Source organism: Solea solea, chromosome 2 (genome assembly GCF_958295425.1).
Source record: "Solea solea chromosome 2, fSolSol10.1, whole genome shotgun sequence".
NCBI lineage: Eukaryota > Metazoa > Chordata > Actinopteri > Pleuronectiformes > Soleidae > Solea > Solea solea.
The window spans coordinates 24522924-24535722 of NC_081135.1; the positions used below are offsets into that span (position 1 = coordinate 24522924).

A 12799-nucleotide genomic window follows, 5' to 3' on the forward strand; every position below is an offset into this window, starting at 1 on the left:
CTGCAGACCCGCAGACCACTCAACGAAACGCCCCTTTACTCAACGAAACGCCCCTTCACTCAACGAAACGCCCCTTTACTCAACGAAACGCCTCCTCACACTCAACGAAACACCCCCTCACACTACCCGACACTCTGATTGGCTCTCAAGAGACTGCGTCTGAAACGTGATGAAGTTTACGTTGACCGAGTATGAAGAGAGAACCCGAAAAAGTAACACGGTTAAAACACGGGAAAATAACGGAGGAAAAGGTAAGAATAGATAAAGAACACATTTAGATATTGAACACTGGATGAATAGTCATTATTTGTATCCATTAAATCAATTAAGTGCGGTTTATTAACCAGTAATGTCTGCATGCTGTAACGATAGCGATTGTAACAGCAAGCAAGACGCAGCGATTTTCTCCCTTTTTTTTCCTTTATTTATATGTACAGGTTATAACATTGACAATATAACATTGTCTCATTTTCAACCAAGAAACGTATAAGATAAACTATATGATCTCTATATATTAGTATTTATCTGTTTTTTAATCTTTAAATGACTCTGACAAGTTGCACACAGCTTTGCTAATTTGAAAACGTGTGACCTCAGTTGAACAATTGTTAAGATAAAAGATTTAATGATGAATAATATTTTTCATGTTTAGAAATTAGAAGTTCTGTTGAATCACAGTCAACAGTGTCATTTGATTTGATTTATTTCAGTTAGCCTGCATATATTTTAGGACAGGGAAAGTCTTAAAGGCAAATGCAGTCCAGTTCTTTACTACTTGATTCTGGATTAAAAATGTTTCCATGTTAAAAATACAAAATACAATTTTAATTTACATTTTTTCTTATAGAGCAACACTACGTTCAGTAAAGGAGCAGACCCTGAGCTGAGAAGATGCGACTCGGACACTGATCTGCACAAAAAAGGGGAGCTATGCAAAGCTTGTGGCTCATCTGCAGGGACACCAAAGGTCAATGGTGGAGTACGGTGGTAAGTCCTAAATGATCAAATATTTTTTCATTTCAACGCTGAAAGGCTTTAATTTCCCCATGAGCCTTATGTATTATTAAATGTGATGTTATTTCTGTTTGTCCTGACCATGGATAACTGTGACCATCAAACTATTCAACTCATCCATTTGAGTATCAGAAACTCAAAATAAGTAAAGTAAAGTAAACTAATGCTGGAGCCATTTCATCTATGTGTACTGTACTTCATGTGTGTAGAATCTTAAGTCAATGTGTATTTTATTTTCACTCTTGTTGAGAATTTAGATATTGAGAAAAAGTTTCAAGATTCCTGCATTTTTATAGATGCCCCTGATAATAATGATTGTTCTCAGAAGTAATGTAACAATTTGCCTCTCAGACAGGCTTATCTGTATATCCATTTAGGGCAGTGATGTTACTGTGGCCAAACAAGTTGCCAGCCAGGATGACACCTCTTATCAGAGGAAGTGCAAATAATCAGGGAAAGAAAATGTCTTATTCAAAGTTCTTAATCACATGTATTCAGTGTTGCATATTATGTGTAATTTAATTTTAGGAAAGGGCCCAACAAGCCCAACAGAAGCGACGCGAGGCATGTTGTCTGTTAACCAGTGTAATCACAGAGGATCAGGGCATGCTGCAACACCTTAAAGTGAGTGACAATGGCATTTAGTGTGGTGTTTGTGCATTTGTATATGAATACCCAAACTAAAATCCTAAACAATTTTTATAGAACATCATCACAGGCAACACGGTGTCTCCTTGGGCCAAGAAACAGGACAGGGTCATCCTTCTTTTTGAAGATGATGAACAAGTGGACAAAGTCATGCACTTCTTGTCTGAAGTACTCGAACGTACTGAGACAGACAAGAAGTCTGCAGATCCAGTGGCATTCGTAATGGATGTACTTTTGCCAGAGGTGAGATCTCAGACACTGACACTGATTTGTAGACTACATGTTTTATATGACTGCATATGTCTGTCTCCTTTTAACACATGGTCACTGTCTAACACCATCTTAAATCTTAATCTTCATGCCACAGGCAACAGTATACGCCCTCGGAGCTGTTCACTCCATCTCCCTGGACAAAGCCAAGGAGATGTACATGCGTGGCACAGAGTTTGACTCAAGGTAAGCCGGATAGTTTAGGTTTTCAGTTTATATCTTATTATGTATTTGAGTGTCTTTAACGACTTAATTATTTTGCTATATCATTTTGTCTTGTCAGTGAGATAACCCAGCTTGGGGAACAGCTTCAGAGCCACATTTCCTCAAAAGCGAGGCAGAACCTGGATAGCTTCCTGAGCAATTACAAGAAAGCCTTGGAGTGTGAGGAATTCCTCAGGCGCCTGTAATCCCTGGGTAGTGAATGTGTCTGCTGGATAGTCTGTTGTGTATAAAATAAAGAAAATATATCATTCATCACTTGTATTCATTACATGGATTTGAAAGTTATACAACTTTCTGTGCAGAATCAAGGGTTTCAGTGCATTTGTTTTACTTTCATCAAAAGACCTACTGATGTCCAACTGGCTGGGTTTGATTCAGATACCAATGTTTAACATATCTTCCTGGAAATAGGTAACATCTCCTTAATGACATACTCAGCAGATCTTGTCTACTTAACTTCTGTCTACCACCACCACCTGGACCACACCAGCACAGAATTTTAGGAGGGTTTCTTTCAGGTTAAAAACCTGATCAAGTAGACTTTTATTAGTTCTAATTGTTGTTCTGTCCAGTTGAACAACATGTCAAACTACAGACTAATAAGACATTCAATAAATGTAGGCCTATATTAAACACACCTTTTTGTAACATACAGGTTGCCATGATGTTGGAAGTTTGCAAAAACAAATGAAATTATTCAAAGTGTGTGTTCAAAGTGGAATTTGTGATATTATATTGTATAAACGTGATATTATATTGTATAAACGTGATAATTATATTGTATAAACGTGATAATTATATCACATAAACGTGATATTATATTGTATAAACGTGATAATTATATCACAAAAACGTGATACTATATTGTGTAAACGTGATGTTCAAAGAACTTTTCCAATCGGCATTTATATATTTTAGCAGTTTGGCTATAACATTTCATACTTTACAAAGTGACATTAATTATTCACAAATTTCACAGAAAGTACATTTCTGTGTTCATAAAAGTCAACACGAGTATTTATTCTTCTCTATTCCTGTCGCACACCGGGATAAAAGTCTCTTGTCAACAAGTGTCTGTGAAATACGCGTGTGTAAATAAAGTTTCAATAAAAGAAGACGTTATCACGTTAGTAAACGTCATCACGTTAGTAAACGTCATCACGTTTCAGACGCAGTCTCTTGAGAGCCAATCAGAGTGTCGTGTAGTGTGAAGGGGCGTTTCGTTGAGTGTGAGGAGGCGTTTCGTTGAGTAAAGGGGCGTTTCGTTGAGTGAAGGGGCGTTTCGTTGAGTGGTCTGCGGGTCTGCAGCTGGACCTACTTGAGGCAACAGGGCAGTCAGTCGCAAAAAGATGACGACATACACTTAGTAGTAAGTAGCCTTATTTAATTTCTCACAGAATGGGTTGTAAAAATAATTTTGGAAACATTTGGAAATTCATAATTGTATGTTGCGTATAATAAATTACACAATTGTGATCAATAAACTTGGTTTCCTGCGTCATTACGTGATAACTGTGTCTGCACCCGGAACATTTGTTTGGAACTCCTACTAAAAGCGTTTGACTCGTCCTCGTTCTGTAAAATATTCTCACATATGAAATGAACTGTGATGACAGAACAAAGACAGGTCAGATAGATATCGTGTCCGCATAAATCAAAGACACGAGTTCTCAGCATTCCCATCCAAGTAGGTCGAGCTGCATTTTCAGCGGAACTGAACACGTCAGTGACGTCACGTTCTGGTTTCCGTTGGATTTAAAAACACAGGGGGACGCGTTCTGGTCGTCAGGTTACCACTGAGTGAAATTGTTGTCTTTTTATTAATCGTGTATTTATTATTTTGTAATTTTACACCAGGTATGGTAGTTGTTGAAAACATTCTCGTTGTGTAGTTGGGCATGTCGACTTCGCCGTGCTGTTATTTACTGCTTCTGTTTCTCTTCTTTCAAGTACTGCAAACTGTCTGTAGTCATGTACGCGGCCAAGGAAGACACCCTGTCGTCTGATGAGCTCAGGAAAAGACTCTACCAAACATTTAAAAATAAAGGAGTGCTCAATACGCTCAAAGTAAGTCCTGCTTCAAATGACTACTTGTTGCGTCTGATTCTTTTGCTAGAGGTTCAGTGTGTATCATTTAGCAGGGCATAAATGTAATACACCACCCACAAGTATGTTTGCATACGTGTATCATAGATCTATAATGAAAAAGGTTTGGTTTTCGTAGCTTTACAAAAAGCTTCGTATATGCACTTTAGACAAGGGACTTGGTTTGTGGAGGCTCCCATCTTGCACTACAATGTTTCTACAGCAGCCTGAGTGGGCATGTCAGACTGTGTGTGTGTGTGTGTGTCGTACATTTTGAATCAAAACCTATTACACAAATGTCGAAAAACGCCATTATTTCAGCTACACACAGCAGTGATGTGTGGTCAGGTTCATGGCTGGTGAGGCACTGACTCATTCAAAATCAGATTTACAAAAAAATTGCTTATTTTTTTGTAATAGTGAATTTAATAGCTTATTCACTATTAAATTAGCAGCCTGAACATTAACTACTGGTTATGTTTCATATCTCATCAGCATTCCTTATACATGGATAGATAAGGTACATATATAGCTAAGAAAGAATGTTACATTTATGGTGGAGAGAGAGCATTTGCTCTGCACCCTCCAATCAGCAAGACTAATTTTGTCACACACATTCATTATAATATCCATTAAAGATAATAGCCAGACTGTGGAAAGTCCAGGTGTATAATAAACATGTCTGCAAACATGCATCAACCCAGTGTGTGAGGGATAGCACAGTCGGGAGTTAGGTGAGGCTCGCCATTGTCGTTTCTCAAAATGATTGGAGAGAAGTGGACTCATTTATTTACGTTATCAATAGTTTTTTTTTACTTTTCATGATGACCGGTAAGGCTTGTTCCCAAATGTGCACCACAGGAAAGGGAGGGGGTGAGTGAGTTCCAAGTCCTCCATTTGGAATAGTAAACAGTCTCACCATTAAATGTCACCAATTCTTACACACTGGACCTTTTAAAATCTGCTCAGTCAGCAGCAATCAGTTCTTCATTCTTGTTTCCTTCCTCTGGGATTCAGACACAGATGCGGAATCAGCTCATTCAGGAGTTAAAACACCCACCTCTGGCTGCAGGAGAACCTGTTCCCAGACCTGTGTCTGTGCAGTCTGAACCTCTTCTTGTCTCTGCCTGTAACAGCATAGTGGCTGAACATCTGAGCACCTCGGGTTACGAGTACACTCTATCTGTATTCTACCCTGAAAGTGGCCTGTGCAAAGAGAAGGTTAGCATGACGTCTGCATAATTTTCACTGTAGCTTAAAGAGAAAATAAAGAACATTGTTGCACAAAATGATTTTGGCCTCTGATCGAATTTGACAGGTTTCCACAAAAGAAGAGCTTCTTCGTCTCCTTAAAATCCATCCATCCTCATCCCTATACAGATCCCTGGTAAATAAAAGCATGAATTGGCATGGTGAATATTTTTATTGAAAGCATAGAATAAAAAAACAATGATGTAATGATATAAAAATATATTTGATTTTTACAGGCATCAAATAAGGACAGCAATGATAAAGGTATGTACAATATATTTAATAATAAAGTAGCTTCTGCCACCTTTCATTATTTTATATGTGCATCTTTTTTATTTTTGTTTATCAGGATTCCTGATCAGGCTCCTAACTCAGCTAACACAGCATTATACTCCTGACCTGTATCATGATGCTGAAACACAGACAACAAGTATAGCAACATACGGAGAGTCTCTTGGTATGTGCTCAAGTGGTGTCTTAAATTGTATTCATTCGTGTGGTTTTCATTGCAACGTTTTTGATTGTTGTCCCTTAAATAACAGTTCAGAAGATGAAAATGATAGATAAGGAGTATGAGAACTTCAGTCACAGTGGGGACAAATGGCTTTCATTCCAATCACAACTGTCTGCATATCGAAAAGAAATGGCAGCACAGCTGGAAGCAGAAATGAACACAAAGGTACATGCAGTATATTTTTCTATGCTCACATCTGCAATTAAGTACACCTTAAAAGATGCAGTAAAATTTGTAATCACTTGTGTGTTTTTGTTTCTTAAGCTGCAACATTTTAAAGATGTTGAGATTGCTAAAGTGAGGATGGAAGAAAAATCTACTTTTAATCAAGAATTTGTAAAGCTGAAACAAGAGCTGGAGAGGACGTACGAAAGGAAGACAAAGGCATTGGTGGATCGGGAGAAAAATGCCATTGATCGGTTGCAAAAGCAGCAAGAGGTAGATTACTTCTAACATGCTGGTCTTTGATTCTTTCTCTACAGATAAATCTTAAGCAAAAAAAACGTTTAATTGTTAAACTGTCATTGCAATTTGCTTGAATCTAAGTGTACTAATGTTGTTCATTTTATCTTTCTTCAGATTGAAGAAAGAAATGTGTATAATCAGAGACAATCGGTACTAAAGGAAATGGAAACACTGCGTAGCAGAGAAAATGACCTGAGGATGAGAGTGGAGGGTTTTGAAAAGTAAGTGCTTTTAACTTAAACTATTTAGTGTCTGTAACCGGTGCGCTCTCATTGTGATCAATGCCTCTGCTCCTGTACGACAACAGAACTTGTCAGGTTCACAAGGAGAAGGTGGAGACCACAGAAGAGCTGCTGAGGAGGAGAGACCTGGCCTTGAAGACTACGGAGGACACGTACGAGCAAAGGTTGAAGAATGAACTTTCCAGGTATTTTGATGTTGAACCCAAAATGTGTTGCATTCACATCAGACGATTATTGTTGTTTGAACAATATACTGTACATTCTAAAGCTACAGAACTTGTAAATGTGAATTAGAATTTTGAATACTGTCAGTGAGTGTCAGAAATAATTGTCCTGGTCTTGGTTAATAAAATGTAATGCTTTTAAGAGTTACTGACACTCAGTATAGTCCCAACACGTATTGGGAACATAGGTGGTCATTATTGATTGATCTGTCAATTTTTTTGAAAAAATCATGAAAGATGTTGATCAATGTTATCCAAACTTGTTTTCAATCCAAAGATATTCTGTTTAGAGGGGCAAAAAAACAACAAACAAACTAAAAAATATCCACTGTAGCTAAAATCAGAGAATTTGTTTGCACATCAAATGATGAACTGATGGATAAAGCAGTTGACTAGCAATTGATTAATTGTTGCAGCCACTTTGTTTTGAAATTCTTTTAAACACAGTTTTGTGTCTTTAGGTATCAGCTTGAACTTAAGGAAGAATTCATCAGGAGAACAGAAAAACTAACTGAGGATGAGAACCAAAACAAAGGTGAGTATTTAAATGAAGGCAGTTATTGAGTAGCCTTTGATGACGTTGACATTATTCTCCCCCCCTTTAGTTGAAACAGCACGTATTCAAAGGGAGGCTGCGGTAATTGATTCCAAATTAGAGGAACACAGTCGAGCATGTTCAGAGCTGCAAAAACTGCAGGTAAGCAGCAGTTGTAACTGGGCACCTGGCACAATAATTCAAGTTTGTGTCATGCAGTATGATTCGGTGTGATACACTTCACTTAAACATTAACTTCTAACGGCTCTTCTGTTTTTCAAGGTTGAACTCGACACAACACAGCAGCAGATGTCTCTGATGACCCAACGGCAAGAGCTGTTACAAGGGCAACTTGAGACCATGAGTGACTACACCAGTTTGAAGAGAGAGAAAGCAGAGCTGCAGGGACAGCTGCGGCTGCTTAAGAAACAGCTGGATGAAGCCCGGGAGGAGAATCGGCTCCTTTATGCAGGTGAGGAGGAGTGGCTGCTGTTCCCTAGTATTTGTCAGGAGTCCCGTTCCTGTTTCCCAACAGAGAATAAAATTCTTAGTGTTATCTCTTTAATTACTTTGCTGCTGGGGGCATTTGCAATCTGATCTAGTTTATGTGTTCCTAATAAATCACTACCTGTGAATATTTATAGTTGCTTTTCTTTAATAACTAAAATAAATGGTCAAACTGGGCTCATTGTGAGCTGTAAGAAGGTGCAATGTACTGTGAAGCATTATCACTGCCTCAAGGCCAGCTGAATGATTTTCAGTGTCTCTTGTGCCAATGTGGTCCATCGCTGCTGTGTTTTATAGCATGGCTGACAGCACTCTAAAAGAGACTAGGGGGAGACTACGGGATGAGGGTTGTAAGGAAATGTTCTCTCTCTCAAAAGGATGCACTAGAGTGCGGCAGAGGAGCCGCGGACTTCTCTTGTGATTACTGTAAAAGGCTACATGATGCTAAGGACCATGTGCTAAACTCCCAAGCTACCAAAATTGTGAACTAAAGCAAATAACTAATAATATCTTCACTGTGACCTATTTCTGGATATTGCCACCTGTTTTTCATCACACGATTTTCCCTCTAAAGTAGGTTTGGAATATACTAAGCTGTGCTTTTAGATTTTGGTTTGACTAATATAACCTCTCTCATAGATTTGGGCAAACCGTCCAAAGAACAGCTGGCCTTGCAGATGGAGCTTCGGAGGCTGCAGAGCGCTCGGAGACTGGAAGAGGAAGGGTTTGACAACCAGAAACAGGTGCTGCAGACTCAGCTCCAGCGTGAGGTCAGTGACATCATAGCCTCTCACTAAGTGTGGAAAACAATATATTCTTCTTTTTTTTATGCCGTTTTGTCTCATCTTGGAAAATTTGGTTTGTGCTCAAACCTAAGGGGCAGTTCACATTTAACATTTAAAAATTCTTGAAAAATGCCTGGAAGAAGCCAGAGGTTTAACCAAGGTGCTAGGAGGGTTGTGCTTCTGTCGCATCGGTCGTTACAAAGCAATCATAAAATGGGAGCAGTTGAGATAATTAAAGTTGCTGTAGCTTCACTGAATTATTTAACATATTAAACCAAAAAAAAAAATCAAAACACTGACAATATTTTATTACCATTGCCGCTTTACCCTCGCCCCAGCTTTTCTGCTTGATAATTGTGTGGAGAATGAAGAAAAGTCTGGTTTAATCCTATAACTTGCCATCTAATTCAGAGTGGACAAAGCTCAGTATGACCCACTTCTTTGGCCCGAGCATCAAAAAACATGTGCAAAGTTCTCACTGCATTCCAAAACGTTGGTGTGTCAAGGATGCACTTTGCGACTGTATTGTTTCTCGCTTGTGTGCACATTCTAATTGAAAATAATACATCTGTGCGCACTAAAGATGCAGCATGTGAACAGCCCCCACAGTGGCCTATTTGTGTAAATGCTGACTCATTGTGGGTTGTCCTGTTGTCTGTGGGTCTCTGCAGGTGGAGCTCTGCGCTCAGCTCAAGGCTCAGTTGATAGAGTGTGAGCAGAAGTCACAGTGGATGACCAACCACGTTGAAGACCTCAAGATGCAGCTTCACCAAACACAGAAAGGTACCCTTTAATAGGACATGCATGTGCATCAGATCTTAGTTTAGTCACTTTAATTCATGTTGGGGTTTTCTGTGTTACAATCAGCAACATTCGGATTCTAGCTGTAAATGCATGTAAATAGAAATTAGACATCCTGTGTTCTTTAATGGTGGTTGGTCTTCTCTGTTAGTGCTCAGCTCCTGTGTTTGCTTTTCTGTTTCTTTCCTCTGTCCCTTCCTTTTGTGTGGTCATGGCAGCTCTTGAAAACGAAGTGCTGCGTAACCCCAAGCCCTCGCTTGTTGATCGCTCAGTGCTGGAGCTCAGTGCTGACAAACTGGTTCCACCTGACATCTATGTGGACAGAACCCTGCTGAGGGCCAGTGTGGGTGATGGTGATATGTTTAAAGCAGGTGGGCCCCTGCATGGACACAGGTCGCTTTGGAATGACTCTTCAGATTCTGAAAATGAGTTGGTGGTTAAAGCCATGGCTCGCTTTCAGGAGCTGCAAAGAGAGGCTGAGACCTTGGAGGAAGCCTACAGGAACTACCAGCAGAGGGCAGTGCACTCCTCCATCTCACACATGCTTCCCCGAAGACTTTCACCACAGCAACCACAACCTTCACAGCGTCCCAGCTCTCCTCCGAGGAAACGGTTCTCTCACCAGTCTCACACCCACTCCCCCCACAAACCATTGTCTTCTCAAATTATACGAACCCCCTCCTCGTCATCCTGTGACACCAGAAACACTGTACCACGGTCACAGCCAAGGGTGACCTTCTCAGAAGCCCCAAACCAACTAAAGGCCGCAGTTTTCACCGAGCACAGTGTCCATTCATGTTCTGAACCTCTCATTCTAAGCGATGGACATCCTCTGGATGAAAGTTTAACTTCATTCAGACGTCTGTCCTCCACACCACGCGCTTCCCCCAGGAAAAATCGTCAGAAAGAGATTGAAGAAGGTATTACAAACACTTAAAGCACTTTAAACATTTAAAACATTGACTTCCTGTGTTTTAATTTTTTGAACAATATCTCTCCACTGATGATTTCTAAATCATGTCTAATGTCCCCTGATAGAGGCAGTTGTGACTCCAGTGCCATTTTCAGAGCTGCCGCCTGACAGACAGCTCCCCCCTTCCCCTCGCAAGGAGATGGTGACCTCGGGTGACTTCTCATCTGAGTTCAGTCCACCTCTCAGTCCTCAACTCAAGAGCACAGCAAGAGACCAGCCCAGGTACCATCTGCCATGACTGAAAAAAGGACAGTGTGTCATTTACACACACCAGATGATGAATATCAATGATCTCATCGTTCTCTCTTGTCTTTTTTTCCAGTCCACCAAAGATACAGCCGGTCCTAACCAGCTGTGAGTCTTCACCAGAACCTGACAGAATCAGCCTAGAGGACCTCACAGGGGTTCTTTCAGGTATTATGGACGAGTAGTTGGCAATACTACAATATAACTGTTGTAAAACTTCACTGATACTCGACTGGCACCATAAACTGTATTTATAATTGCACTTAGTCTTACCCTTTTAAACCTGGAGATTCCCTTAGGTATGTTTTTTTTTTTTTTTTAAATGCAACCAGGCATCCACTGGTACATGCTGTCAAATATACTGGTGTCTGCTCATGTGCTGTGCTTCATCTTCTATCGTTAAATTGATAATAATGATATCATGTTCTATTGAAGAGCTGAAACCATAGCGATGGAGACCATTATCTTTGCAGCAAAAGGTTAACTGACATTATAAATCAAATGAGACTACTTGAGTCCTACTTCATTAATGCACCCTAGACTGAGACCCAGTTAGTTTCCATTCTATAAATACAGTAGGATGATGATGCAGTTTACAGGAAACCTGCTTGTGACATTTCTCAAAAGGGAACTTTTAATCCATCGCTACGGGAAGTACATTAGCAGTTTTTTGCTCTCATTATTCTTGTTATTAATTAAAACAAAATCCCTGCTGTATATCCGGTGTGATGGTTTTGGATTTTTTTTTTTTGAAAGGCTGCTTTTTAATGAGTGTGTGACCGGCCTCCAAAGTGTCCTTTCAGTAGCTCCGCACAATGGTGAAGATGAAGGGCAGCTGATTATGTATTCTGTGCTGGTCCTCTGTCCCTGTTGCATTATGGTGCAGCATAAAAGATCTCTTTGTGCATGTCTCCCTCCAGAGCCCGGCCACATTCCAGAGCTTCTCCTGGACACTGCCATCCCTCTCACTGAGGAGGCCCCTGATGGACCCACTGTCCCCCACTCACAGGACCTCCCAGAAGACCCAACAGACTTGCAGGACCAGGCGGGTGAGTTGTTGGCCCGCCCTTTACTGATTTATAACTCTGACTCCAAATGACAAGATCTGTCAATGCGAAGTAACCGATTTATCGTAACTAGTCTACAATGCAAACCAAGAGTAAGTCGGGAACTTGGCGACCAAATAACAATGCGTTTGACTTCACTGTCACTGGGTTTTTGTAGACGTCTCACAAACCACAGGTGGATCTGTGAGTGAAGAAGACAAAGAGGAGGAGCACGCAGAACAAGAGGAAAAAGACAAAGAAGATGAGGAGGAGGCAGCGACTGAGATAAGAATCCATGAAGGAGATGATGAGGATGATATAAAGGAGTATAAGGGTGAAGATCCTTTGGAGAAATACATGAAAATGGTTCTGGAGGCAAGGGAGAAGCAGCATGCACAGGTGAGTTGCACCCAATTGTCTTACGATTTCTTCTGCACTGCTGTAATACTTTTATAAAAGGCTTACAAAAGTCACCTGTGTGTTTGTTTTGTTCCAGAGTCATGTAGGAGAAGAAACAGGACATACAAGCCCAGAGGACAAGAGTATGTCTGAGGGAAAAGACGACAGGTAGCCATCTCCCACAAAGTTGTTTGTTTTTAAATAAGGTTACTCAAATGAAAGAACTGCCCAATACGTGTAATGCTGACTATATTGAAGTCTACATATGGATTGAGGTCATTGTGAGGATGACTTTATTTCTTTACTACCGTTCATTTTGTTGATTTTCAACTTGTTTTTTTGTTTTCCCAGCTTTGCAGCATATTTACCGAAGGATGAAGATGATGATTTCTGGTGAGCTGAACGTCCCAGACTGCTATTATGTGCCGATGAGTTAAATAAGCCTCTGTGTTCTGTTCAACGTGTGATGTATTTATTTATTTTTTTATTGCATTTGTATGAATTCATTCTGAAGTGTGATTTTTTTTTACCACACAATCTTTTCCATCATGCAATAAAGATCACACAAA

General features: G+C 40.1%; 2 protein-coding genes across 5 annotated transcripts; both read left to right on the forward strand.

Moving 5' to 3' along the window:
* On the forward strand, positions 1–2407 carry LOC131443582 (PWWP domain-containing DNA repair factor 3A-like). Its single transcript, XM_058613321.1, has 6 exons — positions 1–251; positions 848–987; positions 1543–1638; positions 1720–1905; positions 2030–2118; positions 2216–2407. Exons 2-6 carry the CDS (start codon positions 931–933, stop codon positions 2340–2342), a joined length of 555 nt encoding a protein of 184 aa, XP_058469304.1. The 5' UTR covers positions 1–251; positions 848–930; the 3' UTR covers positions 2343–2407.
* Positions 2408–3839: 1432 nt separating this feature from the next.
* On the forward strand, positions 3840–12798 carry ofd1 (OFD1 centriole and centriolar satellite protein). Of its 4 annotated transcripts, none has more exons than XM_058613195.1 (22): positions 3840–3946; positions 4108–4224; positions 5260–5463; positions 5561–5629; positions 5730–5757; positions 5843–5950; positions 6036–6172; positions 6272–6445; positions 6587–6693; positions 6780–6899; positions 7400–7473; positions 7544–7635; positions 7756–7945; positions 8620–8750; positions 9437–9548; positions 9935–10486; positions 10605–10761; positions 10862–10953; positions 11706–11834; positions 12010–12230; positions 12328–12398; positions 12582–12798. In XM_058613195.1, exons 2-22 carry the CDS (start codon positions 4129–4131, stop codon positions 12625–12627), a joined length of 2910 nt encoding a protein of 969 aa, XP_058469178.1. In that variant the 5' UTR covers positions 3840–3946; positions 4108–4128; the 3' UTR covers positions 12628–12798. The 4 variants fall into 4 exon arrangements, with proteins under 4 accessions (XP_058469178.1, XP_058469152.1, XP_058469170.1 ...); XM_058613169.1 differs by having other exon boundaries at positions 3841–3946; positions 9785–10486; XM_058613187.1 differs by having other exon boundaries at positions 3920–3946; positions 4127–4224; positions 9785–10486.
* Position 12799: the final 1 nt, after the last annotated feature.